This window comes from Arachis hypogaea, chromosome 7 (assembly GCF_003086295.3).
Source record: "Arachis hypogaea cultivar Tifrunner chromosome 7, arahy.Tifrunner.gnm2.J5K5, whole genome shotgun sequence".
Lineage (NCBI taxonomy): Eukaryota > Viridiplantae > Streptophyta > Magnoliopsida > Fabales > Fabaceae > Arachis > Arachis hypogaea.
Window position 1 is genome coordinate 5,234,673 of NC_092042.1, and position 22,762 is coordinate 5,257,434.

Below are 22,762 nucleotides of genomic sequence, written 5' to 3' on the forward strand. Positions count from 1 at the left end.
TTATAGGTTCATTGTTCCATCTATATATATGTTAGATTCTGGAATGGATTTTATCATAGGAAATAACTTTTTAAAGCTATATCATCCATTCATTCAAGAATTAACATATATAGTTTTAAAAGCTCCACACGATTCTTTAATAAATCAAAAATCAAAACGTATAAAAATACCAACTACTACTATAGATAAGATCTTAAAGTTTAAAATATTTTCTATATTAGAAACATGTTATTTAAATCTATACTTTCAGATAAATATTCCAAAAAATAATCTTGAAATAAAGATAGAAGAACTCTTGGATGAAATTTGTGCTGAAAATCCTTTAGATATTAAAAATACAAATAACGAATTAGTAAGCATTAAATTAAAAGATCCCACAAAAGAGATAAATGTTCCAAATAAAATTCCTTATTCCACGAGAGATAGAGAAGAGTTCTCATTAGAGTGTAAAGACCTTTTGGAAAAAGGAATTATAAGATTAAGTAAAAGTCCTCATGCGGCTCCAGTTTTTTACGTTGAAAACAATAATGAAATTAAAAGGGGAAAACGAAGAATGGTAATAAACTATAAGAAAATGAATGAAGCAACTATTGGTGATGCTCATAAACTTCCAAGAAAAGATTCTATTTTAGAAAAAATCAAAGGAGCAACTTGGTTTTCATCTCTTGATGCAAAATCAGGATATTGGCAACTTCGTTTAGACGAAGAAACAAAGAAATTAACTGCTTTTACTTGCCCAACAAAGGAATCAACAAGTGTGTTGCTTTATGAATGGAATGTATTACCATTCGGATTAAAGCAAGCCCCAGGTATTTATCAAAGATTTATGGAAGAAAATCTAAAAGAGTTAAATGAATTTGTTTTAGTATACATTGATGATATACTAATTTTTACAAAACAGGATAAAGAAGATCATCTTCAAAAATTATTAATAGTTTTAGAAAGATGCAAGGAAAAAGGATTAGTTCTTAGTAAAAAGAAAGCAAGAATAGCAAAACAAGAAATAGAGTTCCTTGGATTAATTCTATCTACTCAAGGAAAGCTAAAACTTCAACCAAATGTTCTAGAAAAGGTAAATTTATTTCCTAATAAAATAGAAGATAGAAAACAATTACAAAGATTTTTAGGGTGTATAAATTATATTTCTGATCAGGGATTTTTAAAGAATATAACAGAATACACTAAAAGCTTATTTCCAAAAATAAGTACTAAAAAAGTATGGAAATGGAATGAAAAAGATAGCATACAAATTCAAAGAATTAAAGAATTATGTGAAAAACTTCCAAAACTTTATATTCCAGAAGAAAATGACTACTTAATAGTAGAAACAGATGCTTCAGACATAACCTGGTCAGGATGTCTAAAAGTTAAGAAAGCTATAAAAAGTTTGGAACAAGAAAAAGAATCACTAGATTCTAAATATCCCCCAAAGGAATTACTTTGCAGATATATTTCAGGGACTTTTACTCCAACAGAACAGAGATATACTACTCATGAAAGGGAAACTCTAGCAGCAATTAAATCTCTTAAGAAATGGAAAATTGATTTACTACCCAAAGAATTTACATTAAGGACAGATTCAAGTTATTTAACAGGTTTCATACGATATAATTTGAAAGTTGATTATAATCATGGACGATTGGTAAGATGGCAATTATTTTTGTTACAATATCCAATAAAAATTGAATATATTAAGGGTGACAAAAATGTTATTGCAGATACATTAACAAGAGAATGGAGTTCGTCTACAACGCATTAAATCAAGAAATTCAAAAATACGAACAAGAACTCGAAAAATGCAAGCATTGTCAGCAAATAAGGACACAGATCCAATCCCTCAAGAAGGCCATCGAAGCAATGAAATCAACACAACAACCAAAACCATCAGAGTTCAGCCAGCTAAGCGTGGTGGACAAATCAGGTGAGGAAAAAATTCCAGAAAATAAAACAATTGCTGAAATTATCAAAAAATCCACCAAAGATAAAAAATATTATGTAATTTATAATGGCCCCATGAAAGGAGTATATGATGCCTGGGAAAAAGCAGCACCATTTACACAGCAATCAAGGATAATTCATAAAGGAGGATTTTTAATACTGGAAGAGGCAAAGGAATCTTTTAGAGAATATGAAGCTCTTCATCCAGAGCAAACTCTAAAAAGAGCAGATAAAGTTCCAATTCAAACCCAGAGAACAGGGATAATAAGAAACATTCCTACAAGGGCTGAAATCAAGGAAAAGAAAAGGGTTTGTAGATCAAATCTCAGAGAAACCCTTAACATAGTCTTGAATTGGACTGCAGAAAAGAGGGCGATCTTGGGATATTATCCTATTGCCAAAGAACAGCTAACAAAGCTGGTTATATTTCCAGAAGCTTCCCCATCTGACACCTATCAGTTTTTCCAGTATGGATTAATTGATACAATCTTAATTTTTAATGATTTGAAAATTATTAGTGAGTTTCCTGCAGGATTTATTGATGCAGTAAAAAGATTTAAAAATATGATTGACAACGTAAATCCAAGGGATATATCCCTAAAATTTACGAATAGTCAACCTATTTTTAATGAAGAAGAAGAATGCTTGGTTCCAGCACATCAAGTGATCTTCATGTCCGTCTTCCCAGAAAATTTTCAACCAATTGATCAAGTTCAAGATTTAACAATCTACAGTCATGAAGGAAGACTAGCCAGCACACTAGCAAGGGTCTTCGAAAGAACTCAAAAGATAACAAGGGAATCTCACACAAGAATCAATTATAAAAGCAGAAATACTTTGCTTGTGTCCAGTAAAATGAATGAAATTGAAGAAAGAGAGATGAGACTCTTAGTGGAATTTGAATCAGCATTCTACAACTTATCTGGACTCTTAGAAAAGCTCCCCGAAGGGATAAAGAGGAATCTCTGCTATTTGATAAAAGACAGAGAAGACCACAAGTGCCAGCTATGTGTCTCAGAGTTATCTGAAGAAAGCAATAATAAAACGGAATCAACCCACATGATAAAGGAAGAAGACAACGCATCTGAAGGTCACATGATGAAAGAGGAGGACAGCACATCTGAAGCATCTCTCAACATTATTGCATAATGACGTAAGCTCTTAGGTCATAGAGCACCAACAATGTAGCTGGTGCAAGATAATAAACAATGACGTAAGCAATGACGTCATAAGAAGGGTAAGGATGGGAATTGTCCATCAGACCCAACCATTATAAATAGGTTGCTTAGGCAATTGTAGAAGGCATCAAACCATAGAAAGCAGGAGGCTAAGAGTACTCATATGCTAGGAGAGCAAGGAGGAAGCGGCCGAGGCGATTCTATAGTTTGAAGAAGAATTCCCTTAGGAAAAACCAATTCTAAACTCCCCTCTGGAGTTAGTATCTACAATCTCCCCTCTGGAGATAAAAACATCTTATGTAAAATATTCTAAATAAAGGAAGTTTTTCTCCAGAAAGGTACGCCTTTATCTTAATCTCATAGTTATGAATTATTTAGAAAGTTTAGAATTAACGGAAGAATCTGATTATTATAGATTATCTGCCTTATTAGATAATGAAAAACAGGCTGTTCTAAAAACAGAATTAAATCTCAAATCAAATGAAAATTTTAATAAACAAAATCTTTTAAAAGAAGTTTTTAATAGAAAAAATATAATATACTATGGAAAAATTCAACTTGAAGCCCCTATAAAGATAAAATCTGCTAATGGAGAACTTGAAATAGCCCTGATAAATGATGAAGAATTGAGTAAACAGATTGAGAAAATTAAGGATCAACAAAAAAGATCTAAAATTGGATGGATTCATATTAGTACTATACAAGTCTTAATCAAATCTACATATATGAAAGGAATTAATTCACCAATAAGCTTAGCAATCTGTGACAAAAGAATTACTGATGACCCAATAGATCAAATAATTGGAATTGTTCATGAAAACTTGGCAAACGTAAATGTTAAATTCAATGCCCATCTTGGATATGCTATACCTTTATCAACTGAAAATCTTGGAAGATCTATAAGTTTGGCTTATAAATTTCACAGAAAGAATCTAATGGAACAAGACGATGAACCATTTTCAATTACATATGCAATAAATTATGCTTTAACAAATAGCCATCATAGTATAATATTTAAAAACAGAGAAAGAATTTATGTCGATGAATTATTTCAGAAAATTGTAAAAACAGAAATACCAAAATATAAAGCTATTGAAAACCCAGGACTTTTACTAAAAGAACCATCAGGAAAATTAGTTTCATCGAATTTTCAAATAAGAGAATCCAAAATTAATAGCCCTTTAAGTTTATCTAAGTTAAAGATTTAAGAAGAAAATTCTGAAATAAAAGAATTAACAAAAAAGGTCGAAAAATTAAATGAAACCCTAAACACTAAGTTATGACAATAAATAAAGAGAAAATATATGTAACCTATCAAGACAAGAAACAAGAGCTCTTTGAAAGAGAAAATCGGTTGAATTATTTACAGTTTTCTGAAATAAATCAAAGAGCATTTGAAGCTCTAAAAATAATCTATGACAAATTGAAAGGAGAAATTGAAGAGTTAGAAAAATTAATAGAATCTCTAGAAAATAGTGATGAATCGATGATAGAATTTGCAGAAATTCTAAGATAACTAATGAAGTATACAAAGATTGAAAGACCAGAAAATAAAATAAAAAGAAAAAGGGCGAAAAAATTAAAAAGTAAAATAAAGGAGTATGAAAGAGAATTAAATAATCTTCAGTTCGAAATTAATGACCTTATAATAAAAAGGATAGAAATAAGAACAAATATAAACAAGTTGGAGCTAAACTTAAAAAAATTATAAATGCCTGGAACACCATATTATGACCTAAAAGAATTAAAGCTGTTAAAAGAAAAAATGGAGAATGAAATTGAAAAATTAAATAGACATTTAGAAACAGGAGAAAGTGTAAAAATAAAAGAAGTTATTGAGGATTTGAGAAGTTATATTAAAGAAAAAGATAAACAGATAAAAGATTTTATATACAATAATCCATGCAAAAAGGAATATTATAAACTAAAACAAGATTGAAAAGTTATAAACTGGTAAAAATGGTCAATACTTTCAAAGAAAAATTTGAAGAGCTAATAGAAATTTCGAAAAAGAAATTAAAAGAAAAAATCGAAATTAAAAATTTGGTATCAGAGCCAAGTTAACGATTAAGGGTAACACTTTTTCTTTAAGCAACACTTTTAGTGACACACTTTCAGTTACCAAATGTCCACAATTAATTGGTAACCTTCTTTGTAGTCACCATAGGTACAATAAGATAATAGGTACCATAGAAGGCACCATATATATATTCTATAACTAAGCTTTTAAGAATTTAAATTTAGTTCAACAATCACTCTGCAGAAATAATTTTCAAAACAAACAAGTCAAATATAAATTTTTATCATTAATTTTGAATCATTAAATATTATTGTTAAATTAATCCTAAATTTCTTTAAAATTTGATTATCAAAAATATATTTGATACAAATAAAAAAATTTTAAAATATTTTTAAAATTTTTTATTAATTTTAAAAAATAAAATATACTTTAATCTTAAAAATTTAAAACATGGTCTTGTTTTTAAGGTAATTGCCAAGTGTCATACTACGTTAAATTTTTTCAAATAATATTATAATTTTAATTCATCTTTTTAATATTTAATAAGTATAATTTTAAGTATATATTATATTTTAAAAACATAAAAAATATATTTTGCTTTACAAGTTGAAAAGAGCATACAATGAATATATTTTGGTCTCACCAAGGATAATGTTGTAAAATAATGTTGCATTGTAACTCCGGTTGAGAAGACTTTAATTAATGAATTAATTTCAATACAATTATACAAATGCTCCAATATTATGGTGAGTTAGTCTATATGCATGTTTTTTTAAACTGAAAGGTCCACTCCAAATTATTTTAAAAGAAATTTGTTTTGGTTTTATTAAAAACATTTTGTTTTTAACTATACTATGTGTACACTAAAATCAGTTATTAAAATTAGTTATTAATATAAGATATATATTAAAATATAAATACACGTTAAAAATAAATTAAACCATATATATATTATATACAAATATATTAATAACTAATTTTAAAAACTAATATTAATATACAAATAATATTTTTTATTTTTAATTTTTCAGTTGACTGAATGAACAAACGTTTCTTTAGTTGACTACTCATCATTAAGATTATTTTAATGGAATCAACAAATCTTCATTAGATTTAGATCTAATTAAAGAAGAAATTAGACTTTTTTTATATTAAACTAAAGCTTGACATTGAATACAAATTTCAGTTATAATGAGAGAGAGTAATGAGGATAATTTATTTTGTTAACTGGCTTTACAAACTTGATTAAAGAATTATTGACTTATTTTAACTCAATAATTGAACAAACATTTTTTAAAATATTATATATTACATATCTATTATATAAATAATTTCTATTTTAAGTCTTTAAATTTAATTTCAAATTATTTACTCAATTACAACTACAACTGATGACTTAAGGTATTGTGTCTGAATTTTTTGAAGGTATATCGTGTTTATTATGACAATAAAAAATGAGCGAATTTAATATTTTCAATGCAATTATGCATAATTTGTTTTTCATTAATTAGCTAAAAATAAGAAGAATTAAGGGTTTTATTAAACCACTCTTCTACCTTAACCCATGACAATAATAAAGAAGTCTCGTTACCCACAAATTTAACCCAACATAATATATAAATTCAATTAAATTTATCATTCGGATTACATCAATTTAAAAAGAAAAAAAAGACTGCTACTTGTACACAAACAAACGCAATACTAAAACTAGAACTTGAATTAATTTCAAGCCATATTGCTTCCACAAGATCGAAGAGTTGGAGAATAAGGGATCAAATTAATTCTAATATTATCCCATTTATGTTCACATATTTCTTTCAATTCCCAACAACTTTGATCATTGAAACAATAATATCCATACACTTTTCTTCCAGTTACAAAAACCAAACAATTCCCATTAACAATTCTAAACTCTTGAACATTAGGATTTTCCTCCTTCAACCCTATTTCTTCAACCTTAACTTCCAAAATCCTTTTCCATTTACTTGACTTTGAATCTATCAAAATCCATATAGTAAAAGAACCTTTTATGTATCTAACTAAGCAAAGAGAATGATCCAAACTCTTTTCTTTTCCCCATTCAAAAATTCTTAGATCACAATTCCAATCAAGAGAAGCCTCTAAAGTATCTTCTGGTAGGTTTACCGTCGTTGATTCGCCGCCGACCGCAAAATCATAGGCCATTATATATAGTGGAAGATAATGAGAACCCTTCTTAAAAACAGAAGGACTATTTGAAATCAAAAACAGTTTTTTTTGAAGATAAACTGAATTATTGAGTCTCATGTTCATTGGACCAACAAAAAAATCATTCTCCATTTTTCTCCATACACCTTCTTTTGACGAATATAATTTAATAATAACATGTTGTCCCCATTCTGGTGTCCCCTCAATTAAAATTATCAAGTAATCATCCAAATATTCCAAACCCTTATTATTCATGCACTTGAAGAAAACATTGGCTTCATGAAAAGGATTTTCAGGCATAGTGGATGGAGTAGTAATTGGGAGCCATGTTTGTGTTATAGGATTACATAAACATAGCTCCTTATTACTATTACTTTGACACAAAATTAAACCATTGCTCGAGGCAAGAATTTTTACCTTTTTCAAGAACTGTAAGAAATTTTTAGGCAGCTGCTCATGGAAATTCAATTCTTCTCCTGTCGGTGACGACAGGGGCGGTGGCGGCAACAGATGGAATAATTCATCTTTGTCGAAGTTATTGAAAAATATTCTTGGTTGAATGAAGATATAAGTATCATTTTTTAGAGACATATTTTGTGCATGGTTCATCCTAAATCTGGCTCCACGGAGTTTATCATGAAGAGATTTACAAAGAGATTGAAACTTACATATTGATTTTGTTGGAAGAAAGGAGAATATGTGAAGTAATTCATCCTCACACAATGATGCCATTTTTTTCTCTATTTGTTAGAGCTATATAGAACTATGAAGGAATAAGAATAAAAAAAGAAAGAACTTTTATTGATTGTTGATTGATTGAATTGTACTCAAATTCGTTGTAAATTATGAGGGTAAAACTATATATATAGAGCATTATCCTATGAAAGATAAAAGCAAATAAAGATAAGATAAGAACAACTAAAAATAAGATAAAGATAATATAATAAAGACTAAAATTGTAATTGAATTTATGTATTTTATCGGACTAAATTTGTGGACTATGAGACTTCTTTATTGTTGTTATGGGTTAAAGTGAGCCATATTTAATTCATAATGAATTGACTTAATTCATCTCCAATAAACAAATCGAACTCAAACTAATTCAAATTGATTTATAAATTTTTAGTAAGCTGATGATAAATAAATTAAATTATGATAAATTAAATTCAATTTTCGCAAACCGAACTCATCTAACTCAATTCATTTGAGCTCACTCCTTATCTTAAGAACGAATAATCATATATTCTCTTAATCATTCTCTTTTGAATGATTTCTAACAAAATAAAGTTAAATATATTTATCATTTTCAAAAAAGTAAAAATGAGAAGATTTTATTGTTTAATATTAAGACGACAATTAAGGAGAATATGCTATTATTGTACTAGCTAGGGATTAGTGCGTTTAGATTAAATTAATATTAATAATAGTTATACTGAATCTAACACAATAAGATTGAGTTTATTACTAAATTAATAAACGTTCTTTCTTTTCTATTATTTTTTTATGCCGGCTACTCTGTTTCGTCGTTTTATAACTTTCACGTGTTATTGGTTATTGCCACTCATATCCTAAATTAGTAAAGAGTAATTAATTAATTACGTTAAGCTGTGACATAATTATGCGTTATTATTAGTATAAGTTTTTGAAATAAAAGATGAATCATATTCGGGTGACAATAATTTAAAATATTTATTTAATCAATTTAATATCTATAAATATTTATAAATATATATTTATTATATTTAATATTATATATTTATTCTAACAATAATTAATGAACACAAACAAAAGTAAAAAAGAAAAAGTAAGTGATTAAGATTACTTATAATTTCCAAATTATATTCTTAATATATTAATTAGATATACTGACAATAGATATTAACTATTATTATGTGACAATTTAATTAAATATGTTAAATTATCTAATAATTTTCATTTATTATCTTTACATAGTTTATATAAGTGGTCGCTATAAGTAAAGTTCATAAATAATTAACGTTATTAACTTGTTACTGTTATTATTATTATATTAAATTATTCTGTTAATTTTTATAATTTTTAAAATTTATAATTAAATTTTTATATTTTAAAAAATTTTAATTAGATTCTAATTTTAAATGTATAATTAAATTATTTTTAATAATAAACATTATAAAAATATTTTTATTAATTTCACATTACTAATGACTATACTTCAATATATTTTTTTAAGTTGAACGTTTTTAAAATAATAATGATGTGATTATAAATTTAAAATTAATATAAAATTTTAATTAAAAGTTTTTAAAATATAAAAATTCAATTATAAATTTGATAAAATCATATATGAATTTAAAAAATAATTTAGTTCTATTATTATTAAAAAACTTAGTAAAAAAAATGAAAGAAAGTTAGAAGAGAAGAAGAAGAGGGTCAAAATGAAAGAGCAAATTTGATGAGAGTGATACCTGCAAGAGAATTTGATTTAACAATGAAGGAGCACCACGACAATTAACTCTGAGATCTTGAAAGTTTTGGTTTTTCAAAATTGAGAATGGGTGGCACCGTTGATTGCTACTGATGTGCATTATTATTACACTTATTATGAAATCAGCGACCACAACATATTTCTATCCATGGAATGGGACATACCAACCTTAATGATTCTCCAGGACCATCCATGGTAATAACCTATTTTTTATATTCACTGTTACAAGATATTTTCATATAAAAAATAATAATTAATATTATGTTAAATAATTTAGTCAAATATATCAAATTAATTTATGATTTTTAATTATTATCTTTGTATAAAGATATTTTTACCTGAATAGTTATTTTATTAGGTGAAATTTAAATGCAGTTATTTTTATAAAAATTTGATAGCGGAAGACCGATAGATAGTTTGACATATTTGATTAAATTATCATTTAATAATTATAAACTATCAATTTTATATAAAAATAACTACACGTAAATTTTTTATATCTGATTATTATTAGGCAATTCTTCAAGATTATTCTTTCGAAAATAAAGGATAAATTATCATCTGATGTGTATACTTGCATGATAAATTTAATTATGCAGTTAATAATCTATCACATCATTTTGATCAATCTTCTGGGAATGATTAGTGGTGCAAAAGACATGTTTTAATGCAAATAGTTAACTATAGAAGAGAATAAACTGCAGCATTAGGTAGTATCCCAAGATTGCAATTTGCTTAGATTTTGTCTTGTTGCATACCAGTTGTTTGATAGTTTGCCTCAGAAAAACCATTTCATAAATCTCTTACACACACAAACACAAATACACCCTTTGGACATAATCAAAAGCCAAACAAAACTCAAAAACAGTAATCAATTAAGCTACCAAGCTTGGTCTTCATCCTTTTTTCACACTGCACAATAATTCAGATATTCTTATCTGCATAGCTTGAAGTATATCCTCTCTCTCTCTCTCAACTTTTAACTACCTTGTATTATTCTGTCTGTCAACTTTTTCTGAATTTTTTAATTCTCTTTCTTCTCTCTTTCATGTCTATCCATCTATTTTATGAGCGTCAGGCTCTTGTGTATATATATATAGCATGCTGCCATGTGCAGCTTGTGTGGCACTTGAATTTTGTGGTTTTGATATGGGTTTGCTTTGTTTTTTTCTGTTATCAGCACCCCTTTTGGCCATTTAATACTTCCCTGAAGGGTTTTTCAGTTCAATTTTCCAAAATTGCTGAAAAGTTCCTACCTTCCTCTAATTAATTTCAGGGTGAATTTCTGGGGATTTTTTTTTTGGTTTCCCAGTTTAGAGCTGAAATTAGTTCACTTTGAGCTGAAATTAAGAACTGAGTTGTTTTTTTTTCTGTTGAAAAGCTCTGGATCTTTGTGATTTAAAGTGTCTTGCTTTTTAGGTGGGAGGTGGGGTCCTAAGTTCATATAAGTGCCCTTTTTCTCCAACTGATTTGTTTTCCTTGTTGAACCGAAGTCCTTTTTGGAGAACTTTTTTGGTTCCATATGGTGCTGGAAAGCTGATATCTGTGGTAATTTATGATCAATTTTGCATTTTTTTCCCCTCCCCTTCTAATTGAGGTTCTTCAATTTTGATTCTCTTCTTTTGGGGATATTAATGGTTTTCTTACAAATCTAGACTGCAAAGTTAGTAGTTGCCAAGAGGGGGTTTTCCATATTCAAGCTGAATTCTGGTTGTAGGTTTATCATTTGCCGGAAGACAAACTTTGAGGTTATTTCTTATCCTAACAATTTCTTGTTTTTCTCAATATGTGTAACTTAAAATCAAGCATCAATGAGTAAGTTTAAGAAGAATATTTCTGCTGTGCTGCATTTCTGGTCTCAATCAGATCTCTAGGAATGTTGCAGTCCTTGCACCATGCATGCCTTTGATAATTTGCATCTTTGGCTTTGTAAATATTGGTTAAAATCACAAGCAATAGTAACATGTCCTCAATACACATAACATTGGGTTTACTTTTGAGTTAGGAACTGAATTTTGATATGCATTTCAGGTAGGTTCCTTGTAAGTGAGCTGAAGTTCCATTCATCACAAAAGTTTCAAGGGGGCATAGAGGATGAGTCAGCCTAAGATTAAGCGTCGTATCGGTAAATATGAGGTTGGGAGGACCATTGGAGAGGGAACATTTGCAAAGGTGAAATTTGCAAGGAACTCGGAGACTGGTGATCCTGTGGCTCTCAAGATTCTTGACAAGGAAAAAGTTCTCAAGCACAAGATGGCTGAACAGGTATTGTTGGAGAATCATTCACTTTGTTGAATAAGTTGGCCTGTTCTCTTATATTTACCCTACATATTTCTTACAATGTCTACCTTTTCATGAACATAATTTTTGGTGAAAAAGGTTATAGACTTTGTAGGAAAAGCTTGCTTTAGACCCTCACATTAATGAGGTTAAGTCTCTTAGATGTTTGTAATGTGTTTTTGCAGATCAGGCGCGAGATAGCTACAATGAAGTTAATCCAGCATCCCAATGTTGTTCGACTATACGAGGTCTCTCTCAGAAACATACATGAGAATGATCTTGTCTTCTCTTTAAGTCTAGAATTTTCTAAAATGCACTGACATCAGGTGCTTCCATGCAAACCAAAGTGGTTAATTTCCGCATCTACTATCTCAAAAGGAAACTACTTTTGCATGCATGGCAGCGCTTGATTTGACGATTATTTTTAGCGTCAATGCATTGAAATCAAACTTTTCTTATTATACTTTAAGATTCTCAAAGTATCTTGGCAAATTTTTTAATGCCATAGGGAGCTTTTGGAGATTCTCTATAAAAATGAACTATATACTTGTTCACTTGAAGTTTCAAAAAATGTTGGATCATATCATTACATGCATAGACTACACTTAAATAATTCTGATGCTGCTGATTTCTATCCAAGACTAATTGAGATGGAATGAATAAAAATATCTCATTATTCAAAGTACTTCTTTACTTGTACTTTTTTATATTGTTCAATGGAAAGCTGAAAAAATGAGTCCATCTATATATCCTTAAATATTGTTCTTCCCCCACCATTTTTGTCTTCTCTTCCAACTTTCATATTGTGTTTGAGAGCATTAAGACTGCATAACCCTTTATGTCAGGAGTCCAATCCCCTCTAACATTGTGAAACTTTTTTGTTTGCAGGTCATGGGAAGTAAAACAAAAATATATATTGTTTTGGAGTTTGTGACCGGGGGAGAGCTCTTTGACAAAATTGTGAGTAAATAAATTCTTCTTGCCTATCATAGGCTTCATTTCATTTTCAATTGGTTCAAGAACTTTTTGAGAAAAGTAAAACATGGCAACTTTTTGGATCATATTTGTGGTTCATCAACGCTATAGTGCTTATGATACTGGACTTAGTCCAAGTTGTGATACTCTTTCTTTCCTTCAATGAGCATTGTTTTATCGGCATTGTTTCAGACAGGATTCCTTTGGATCTTAGCACATAAGTTCCATATTTATATACATTCTAATGGAATCTAATGCTGTGAAGGTAAACCATGGACGAATGAGTGAAAACGAAGCACGAAGATATTTCCAGCAGCTTATAAATGCTGTTGATTATTGCCATAGCAGGGGTGTCTTCCACAGAGATCTGAAGGTAAGGCCCTTTAGCCACACTTGAGGGACATAGAAAACAGTTTATTTGAGCTTGATATTATAAGAAAGTAACTCTGACATATAATTTTTGTATATATTTTTTAACTTCTTCCTGCAGCCTGAAAATCTGCTATTGGATACTCTTGGAAACCTTAAAGTTTCTGATTTTGGGTTGAGTGCACTCTCCCAACAAGTCAGGGTAAGAATGATTAATCGCCTTCTGAATTTTACTTTGTTGTTTATCTTTATTCATTACATTGATCTTGCTTTTGTTAGGTGAATTAGCTGATACAATTATTATCATGTAGAAACTTTGTTTTTATATTTTTTATTCTTTTTAATATGTTGAAGGAAAATGTACTAATAATATTTAAATTATACGAGTGTGATTCTGTACTGACCGTTTTCTTCTAGTGGATATAATAATATAATGGTCAATAATTTCGGATTTAGTTCTTGCCAATGTTGTTTGCTGTTGTAATTCGGATCTAGTGATTCTGACAGATGTTAGATAAATGACCCAGTCATAGAATTTGATTTGTGAAGCTTTATGGATGTTTAAAGGATACCGAAGTTGACAATTTTTTGGTCTAGGCTCGGCTGTGCTTCACTCTAGGTATAACTACTTAGGACCTAAGACATGGTATAAATTTTTCTTTTTGAGTCAGACTCAGGAAGCTATTCCCATACTAGATTTAAGCTTTAGGAATATAAAGAATTGTAAACTCAGAAAAATTCTGCTATATTGTTCATAAAATTACACTAACCTATACAAGTACATGAATACAAAAACTGGATTATTCACATTGGTAACTAAAAAGGCTACAGTTCAATTAGTACAGATTATATAGCCGTGAAAATCATTAATTTGATGATGTAACTATCTATTTTGAACATATTCTTGCAATGTAAACCTATATCTTTAAAAATGTTTGTTATGGCAGGATGATGGACTTCTTCACACTACATGCGGAACACCAAACTATGTTGCTCCAGAGGTACAGAGAAATGTCATGTCATGATAGTTAGTTTATTGCGAAAGATATGCTGAATTTCATGCATCAGAATAATCCTTATAACTATATGTTTGTCTTGCATAGGTCCTTGAAGATAGAGGCTATGATGGGGCAACTGCGGACTTGTGGTCGTGTGGTGTGATTCTCTTTGTGCTGGTTGCAGGTTACTTGCCTTTTGATGACCCAAATCTAATGAACCTGTATAAAAAAGTGAGCATTTTTTAATTGTATTTCACAATTATGTTCGTTTCTACTTTTATCCCCCTCCTCTTTATTACCTCATTTCTTGATCAACAGATTTCGGCAGCTGAGTTTACTTGCCCGCCATGGCTTTCTTTCAGTGCAAGAAAATTGATCACTCGAATCTTGGATCCTAATCCTGAGACTGTAAGGATCAGCATTTTACTTTATGACTGCTTCTATATGTGTGAAATTTCACTTCTGTTCTCAAATTGGAACTCATTTTACTTGTGAAAGTTTTAACCTGCTATTCTGTTGGGAATAAGACACAATTCCCCCTTGAGAAAACACCTTTGACAGAGAAATAAAATAGACACAATCACAACACAAGAATTTAACGTGGAAACTCCAATTACCGGAGAAAAAACCACGGCCGTTGTCAAATGACAACCAGAGAATATCACTATGTGAAAATTGTTACAACACATAGACTTCTTTCTCTCACCGGCACCCCAGTACACCCACACTCTTTCAAAGCAAATATCTAACTACACCTCACAACACTCTCTAATCAAAGAGTACAGAGGAAAAGAAAAATCAGATACAAGCTTAAAGTGTTTCTGACTGGTGCAAAAACAAATGGAGAACTTAGCCTCATATTTATAGCCTAGGCCACCCACTCCATTTGCTATCCTAAGCAATGTGGGACTAATTCAACCAAATCCTAACATATTCTGCCTTGGTTGTTTCCAATGATCACTTGTAACTAATCTTCATCAGCTTGATATAATGATTATTTAAGACATGCTAATGTACCTTTTAAAAGGGTGAGCCTTGGCGCATGCCGCACGGTAAGATTGCTACCTTCTGACCCGGAGTAAGGCTGCATACATCTATCCTTCCAGGTGGGAGCCTCGTGCACTAGGCCGCCCTTCTTTATGAACTTTCTAGAACACATTTATCTAATCCGTGCTCTGCAGAAACGACCGGTGAAAGGAAAAGAATAGGAGCTAATGATTAATCTTACATCTCTATGTTTATGTATCAGTACTTGTTAAATTATGTCTGCACACCTAATTTGCCGTATCTGTATTGCAGCGTATCACTGTTGCTGAGATTTTGGAGGATGAATGGTTTAAGAAAGATTATAAGCCTCCAGTTTTCGAGGAGAAAGGGGAAACCAACCTCGATGATGTCGAAGCTGTCTTCAAAGATTGTGAAGTATGTTGATGAACTAGAGATGATTTTGTGATTGCTTTTGTGTATGTTCTGGAATGTTTTTTTGTCTCATAGAGGATTTTACCTTGTTCAGGAACACCATGTAACTGAGAAGAAGGAAGAACAACCAACACCCATGAATGCATTTGAGTTAATCTCCATGTCCAAAGGGTTGAACCTAGAAAACTTGTTTGATATAGAGCAGGTAGAGACTACTTTGCATGATTACTTGATTACCTTGTTTAGGAATTAAGAGGATTATTAGGAAGATGATTAGGAGGATATATTGATTACTCGAGATGAGATATATAATGCTGAAGTTACTTAGTATGCTCATTCCATTAGAGTAGTCCTGTGTTTGCTTTATTCTGATGTCAGTGATTGCAGGGATTTAAAAGAGAAACAAGATTCACATCAAAATCACCAGCTGATGAGATAATAAACAAGATTGAAGAAGCTGCAAAACCTCTTGGCTTTGATGTGCAAAAGAAAAATTACAAGGTAAGCCATAGTTGTGCAACATACTGTATTCATGCTCTAGCTCCTCTTATTTAATGGTAATTTTTTAAATTAACACACCATTATCACCTTCAGATGAGGCTTGAAAATGTTAAAGCTGGAAGGAAGGGAAACCTTAATGTTGCCACAGAGGTATGGTATAGTACAAGTACATGATCCTCGATTTATTTTGACTACTCAGATGAATATGTTTATATGTGCAGATTATAGTTGAGAACTCTTAGATGATAATTCAGTCAAACATATCAAATCATCTAATGGTTCTCGCCTATAATCTTCGTATGGTGAATATGATAAGATCACAATTTTTGTTAAGATTTATTGTGTTAAAAAGTGCTTATAATTGTAAAACAGATATTCCAAGTGGCACCTTCTCTTCACATGGTTGAGGTACGGAAAGCAAAGGGTGATACATTGGAGTTTCATAAGGTATCCTTCATTCTTCCCCTTTTCACTTAATCAATTTACATAGTCATTTCTTACATTACTTCCTCCATTCCCTTTTATCTGTCGCTTAATCTTTTCATAGAGACTAAACCAAGAATATAGGCCTCCTTTTCACCATGTTACAATTCTATTTAGGTTTAATTATTTTGTCGGACCTTATAGTTTCACCAAATTTGCAATTAGGTCCTATACTTTTTTTTTAATTGGATTTCTACCTTACTTTTAATTTTGTAATTAAGTCATTTTCATGTCAAAAATATTAAAATTAATAGAATATTTCTCCCAAAAAATATGTGATCAAAGATCTAATTAGGTTCTTAATTATAGATGTCTTCAATTTACAGAAAAATATTCAGTTAATTCTAATATTTTTTTCACTAGGAGGGATTTAATTATAAAAGGACTATGTTACGTGTACATCAAAATCAGTCACTAAAGTCGGCCACCAGTATAAAATACATGTTGGAATACAAATACACATTGAAAATAAATTAAACCACATGTATATACACAAACACATTGTGGCTGATTTTAATGGCTGATTTTGGTGTACAAATAGTATTTTTTATTATGAAATTAGAAGCAGTATAGGAACCCAATTGAAAAGGAAAAAAAGTATAAAGACCTAATTACAAATTTGGTGAAACTATACTAACCAACAAAGTAATTAAACCTTCTATTTACTCACTAAAGTAAGAATATACCAAAAAGTGCGAAAAGAAACTGATACTCTTTTTCACCATTGTGCAGTTCTATAAAAACCTGTCAACATGCTTGGACGACGTGGTTTGGAAAACAGAAGAGGATATGCAAAAGAAAGAAGCCAAGTGATGTCAATTATGAAATCTAAGTGTAATTTAATTGATGTCTAGCTATGATAATGATCTCTTCTTCTGTAGCTTCCACCATATTTTGCAATTTCTTGATTTGTTATTTTGCTTGCCCCACCAGCATAGCTTCTTTTCTTTCTTGTTAGGTTTGTTTTGGACAAATGTACTCACATCACATACATGTTACTGTTGCGTTTCCATGCTATTATTGTTGGAAAGCATGCATGCACAGTTTTTATGTAAGAATGTATCCACCTAGAGCTTGAGCCATATATGTTCATTGAACAAAAAAAAAAATTATATAAGAAAATTGGTAGATTGTGTATATATATGAAATATATCTAATCTTCCTCGTCACTTATCCTTTAACTCATGCTTGTGGGTCTGTGAAGCTGTGGTGGTTTGGGGTGTTGTATGGTATTGAGAGGAAAAAGAGAGAAAAGGAATTATTTTTACTAATAAATAATTACAATTTTTTAAATAATATTTATTATATATAATGGACATTAGAAAAGAGTGTGGTGTATAATTTTATTTTTCTAAAATATATTTTATCATGTAATCCATTAACAATTTAAGCTACTAAATCGTTGTAGGTAACATTGTAACATGATACTGTACCCTATAGCTAATTAGCTATTATTAAAAATTGAAAGATTACAAATTTGTAACAAGGACTGATTTGGGATAATTTGTTGATTTTGCTTTTGATTTAGGATGTTTGAAACCCTCATGATTTTGCTTTCGATTATTCAAACTCTATAAAATTGACTTCATTCTTCTATTTAAATAAACTTTTCTAAATAAATTTTTCAAATCATTTGACAAACACACCAGCAGATGTATATGAATTTATGATGTATGGATACAGATACGGACACCAGATATACAGACACACGAATTTAAAATTTTTATAAGACACAGAGACATGACATATATATAAATATAAAGTATTTTTTCGATAAATTGAAATGATAGTTTAGAAGTATTTAAAATATATTTTATTTTAATAATTAATAATATATATTATTTTTAAACTCATTTTAAGAATATATGTTAAAAAAAGATTAAACACGCTGATATATGATAGTATTTAAATATGTCTAAAATGTGTCCAAAATTTTTTTTTTTATTAAAATACGGTTGAATGCAGAAAATATACATATTAAATAAATATTAATATGTGTCATATTCAAAATATATCTAACACAATCAATTAAAGAAGTATATGTGCTTCATAGATATGAATGCATTGTTCATGAATCATGTGTGATTTGTGAATAAATAATTGATGGGTTGAACTTTGAAGGGGGAATAAACTCTAGTCAACCAAGTAGTGCTGAGACAAGCACTCACACACAGAAAGAGATTAACGTGGGCCCAATAGGCCCAAATTCATCACTCGCTCATTCACTCACTCATTCTTTGACTCGTCACTCAGTCATACGTTCATTCCTCTCGCTCTCTCTCTCCTACGCAACCATCACAGGTTCCTCTCTTTCTTTCTCTCTCTCGCTCTGAATTTACCTTACTATTTGTAAATCTCCATTTTCATTGCGATCTATGTTTCTTGTTCAATTCGTAGTTTATTCTCCAATTTCAAGATGATAACAACATTTTCCATGGTTATGGTTTTGATTTCAAGTTTCATTCTGCAGCACCAAAAGTTATGAAGATGGTGGTTGTGAACCCCACACTTGTTCGTGTTTCATCATCATTTCAAGCTTCTTCGCTGATTCCACACCACGGAACTTCCTTGAATTGCGTTCCAATTCTCCCATTTCGACATCGCAAACAGATAATAAACAAGATAAGGGTTACTGCATCTTCTGGTGGTGGTGGTGGTGATGCGCAACAATCATCATCATCTTCTTCTACTTCGGAATCGAAGAACCCGCTTTCGGTCGTTCTGGACATTCCTCGAACAGTTTGGAGGCAAACTCTGCGTCCGTTAGGTGATTTCGGGTTTGGTCATAGGAGCATTTGGGAGGGTGGTGTTGGACTGTTCTTGATCTCAGGTACTGTGCTTTTTGTGCTGAGCTTGGCTTGGTTGAGGAGCTTCCAGATAAGATCTAAGTTCAGAAAGTACACTGCGGTTTTCGAGTTTGCGCAGGCTTGTGGTATATGCACTGGAACACCTGTGAGAATCAGAGGAGTCACAGTTGGCAGTGTCATTCGTGTGAATCCTTCCTTGAAAAGCATTGAGGCAGTTGTTGAGGTGTGAATCATTGTAACAATCTTTCCATTGTCTTAATTGTTGCTTTGGTTTGATGTTTGTTGTTTAAGCAATTAGTTTTCTTTCTACTTTTGTAGGTTGAAGATGATATAAATCAATTATGCCAATGTTGTTTTGGTTTGATATCTGTTGCCTTTAGTTGATTCAAATTTTGTAGGTTGAAAATGATAAAAAGGGAATTATTCCATTGTTGCTTTGGTTTGATATTTGTTGCCTTAGTTGCTGCCTTCTAGTAATAATGTGAACTAGTCTATGATTTTTATAGGTTGAAAATTATAAAAAGGGAATCATTCCATTGTCGTTTTGGTTTGATATTTGTTGTCTTAGTTGCCGTCTTCTAGTAATAAGTGACTAGATTTCTGTTTTTATAGGATAAAGATAATGTATAACATTTATGCCAATGCTGCTTTGGTTTGATATTTGTTGTTTTATTTGCCTTCTATTAGTAAGCAATTAGTTTCCAATTTGTAGGTTGAAGATGATAAAACAATTATACCACGCAATTCATTGGTTGAGGTTAACCAATCGGGTCTACTTATGGAAACTATAATTGATATCACTCCCAAGGATCCAATTCCAACACCTTCTGTTGGACCTCTTGATCAATCATGTTCTAAAGAAGGTCTTATTGTGTGTGATCGAGAAAAGATCAAGGGTCATCAAGGAGTAAGCTTGGATGCATTGGTTGGGATCTTTACTCGCCTTGGGAGAGATGTAGAGGAAATTGGTATCGCAAAAAGCTATTCATTGGCTGAACGGGCTCTTTCCATCATTGAAGAAGCAAGACCACTTCTTATACAGGTGTGATGTAATTTCATGATGCTGGTGTGCTTTTGAGGTCTCAAAATAAAATTTTCTGACCAGACTGTTGAACCGGACATTTCTTGTCAATTAAAAGTGGATATATGCATGATTATGAACAAAAGATTGGTATCTTCCGTTACCCTTTATTGCATTTGCTGTACTTCTGTCATCGGTGTCTTTATCTTAATTTTGTTGTCATTGATTATGGTATGATGTAGCAATTAGAACATGATTGTTTATTACAGACTTAGAAATGAAAATCATGGAATATAGAAGAAAAACATGATTCTCATGTTATACCCACTAAGCCTCTTTATATAGCATAAGAGAGTCCTAATTTAAATCAAATCAAGACCATCGGAGACTTGACTAAGATAATATAGGTGTCTAAACGTGCATCTAAATCTTTTCTGATATTCATATATCATCCCTCTTCAGTAGGTCCAGGTGTTTGCGGTTTTTTATTTGTAATACTTCATCAATTCTTGCATTCTCATGCCCAAACTTTCGTTTTGATTTAGTGATGCCTCAGATGCAAGCCATGGCTGAAGATGTTCAACCTTTGTTGGCCGAAGTTCGTGGTAATGGTCTGTTGAAGGAAGTTGAGGGTTTAACCCGAAGCCTTACCCAAGCTACTGATGATTTGAGGTTAAGGCTATTTGTTCATATATATCTAAACATATAACCATGTAGCACATTGTTACTAGTTAAGGGATGCAAACTAGAATTTTAATGTCTTAATGTTTGGATAGACGCTGCATGAGGATACTTCACTGGGATGATAGAACAGTTGTAATTTGTATGATTATTAATGTAAAAACCTTGAACTGTGACAGCTAACAGAAATCACCTCCTCTGTTTGCAGACGGGTCCATTCATCAATTATGACCCCTGAGAACACCGAACTTATCCAAAAGTCCATATACACCCTTATTTTTACCCTGAAGAACATTGAGGTTTGACCCATGATATCTTGAAATTGCTGAGTCTAATTATTGTGAATTTTTACTTAATTCTATTGTTTGCTTTTTGGTTTCATTATTACAGAATATTAGCTCTGATATTCTGGGTTTCACTGGTGATGAGAGCACAAGAAAGAATTTGAAACTACTTATCAAGAACCTCAGCAGGCTATTGTGAGATCAATTTTATCTTTTAAGTGGGAATATAACAGGTAATAATACCATAAACAACGTAGGTATTTCTAAGCTGGCATTACCTATGTTTCTTCTTGCACTTGGTTGTTACAAAAATTAAACTTCCTGTTTTCAATGAGAGCAGAACAGCTATTTTTTAGTGAGAAAACCAATCGCTTCCTTGGCTTGGAGTCGCTTGCTTCATGGTGCAACATGGACTGATTCTTAATGGTTTCACTTCTCTCCCTGGATTTGATTGGTGATATTTTCAAAATGTTGGCAATCAGCATAATTGCAATTAGTGAAGTTACTTGTTGCAATCTTGTTCAAAATGTTTCATTGGTGATATTTTCAGCTTGTTGGCAATCACCATAATTGCAATTTGAATATTAACAGGATATTTTAGATCCCTTAATTTTGACGAGTATGATATTATAGGAAGTTGTCCATAGGTTACATAGTTGAACTTTTTGTTGTTTGTTTGTTTCCTCCTACTCTTTGTTTCGTAAGTAATGTGGAATGTGGAAATAGGCATTGTGATTGTAAACAGTATAATTTCGTTTGTTTGGGAGGTGCTGGAATTGATTTTCGGCAGGGAAATCAATTTTGCGTTACCTCTATCCAAAATCAATTATGGCCTCTAGATACTAGAGAAGTGCAACTATTTTAGTTTCTATCAGTATCATTTTAGAGGAATTATCAAACATAAATCACTCTAGTCTACAATCAATGTTACGAAATCAATTATGCACTAAATTTTACCTAGAATCAACTCTACCTCTCTAAGAGTGCATGGATGGGGTAATTAAAGTGGGGAAAGTGATTTTAGAGAGTATTTAAAATTTTTAATGACAGAATAATGTGTTTGGGTATTTTTAAAGGAGAATTCAAAATTAAGAGATTTTAATTAGAAATTTTGGTTATTAAAAATTAAGAATTTTAATTCCTTCCAAAAGGGA

The 22,762-nt window shown here is 30.8% G+C and overlaps 2 protein-coding genes and 1 long non-coding RNA gene across 12 annotated transcripts; 2 read left to right on the forward strand and 1 right to left on the reverse strand.

Annotated features, from left to right (window-relative positions):
• Positions 1-6,734: 6,734 nt before the first annotated feature.
• Positions 6,735-8,053, reverse strand: LOC140174440 (uncharacterized). The gene is made up of 2 exons (XR_011863600.1): positions 7,741-8,053; positions 6,735-7,268 (listed from the first exon to the last, which is right to left on the reverse strand). It is a non-coding gene; the product is annotated as an uncharacterized lncRNA (long non-coding RNA).
• A 2,317-nt stretch (positions 8,054-10,370) lies between these two features.
• On the forward strand, positions 10,371-17,954 carry LOC112702151 (CBL-interacting serine/threonine-protein kinase 3). 8 transcript variants are annotated; one of them, XR_011864255.1, is made up of 18 exons: positions 10,499-10,742; positions 11,210-11,338; positions 11,446-11,538; positions 11,822-12,055; positions 12,256-12,318; positions 12,959-13,030; positions 13,311-13,418; positions 13,536-13,616; positions 14,362-14,415; positions 14,518-14,643; positions 14,731-14,820; positions 15,440-15,518; positions 15,712-15,834; positions 15,926-16,036; positions 16,219-16,332; positions 16,426-16,482; positions 16,705-16,779; positions 17,548-17,954. XR_011864255.1 is itself a non-coding variant. In XM_072199927.1 (17 exons), the coding sequence occupies exons 4-17, from the start codon at positions 11,885-11,887 to the stop codon at positions 17,626-17,628; spliced, it is 1,326 nt and encodes a 441-aa protein (XP_072056028.1). In that variant the 5' UTR covers positions 10,486-10,742; positions 11,210-11,338; positions 11,446-11,538; positions 11,822-11,884; the 3' UTR covers positions 17,629-17,954. The 8 variants fall into 8 exon arrangements, 3 of the variants coding, with proteins under 3 accessions (XP_029143686.1, XP_029143687.1, XP_072056028.1); XR_011864256.1 differs by lacking the exon at positions 11,210-11,338 and having other exon boundaries at positions 10,409-10,742; XM_072199927.1 differs by lacking the exon at positions 15,440-15,518 and having other exon boundaries at positions 10,486-10,742.
• Positions 17,955-18,903: 949 nt separating this feature from the next.
• Positions 18,904-22,477, forward strand: LOC112702152 (protein TRIGALACTOSYLDIACYLGLYCEROL 2, chloroplastic). 3 transcript variants are annotated; one of them, XM_025753070.2, is made up of 7 exons: positions 18,904-19,116; positions 19,286-19,845; positions 20,335-20,664; positions 21,200-21,315; positions 21,533-21,623; positions 21,715-21,841; positions 21,949-22,477. In XM_025753070.2, the coding sequence occupies exons 2-6, from the start codon at positions 19,297-19,299 to the stop codon at positions 21,805-21,807; spliced, it is 1,179 nt and encodes a 392-aa protein (XP_025608855.1). In that variant the 5' UTR covers positions 18,904-19,116; positions 19,286-19,296; the 3' UTR covers positions 21,808-21,841; positions 21,949-22,477. The 3 variants fall into 3 exon arrangements, with proteins under 3 accessions (XP_025608855.1, XP_072056030.1, XP_072056029.1); XM_072199929.1 differs by having other exon boundaries at positions 18,937-19,116; positions 19,273-19,845; XM_072199928.1 differs by lacking the exon at positions 18,904-19,116 and having other exon boundaries at positions 19,133-19,845.
• Positions 22,478-22,762: the final 285 nt, after the last annotated feature.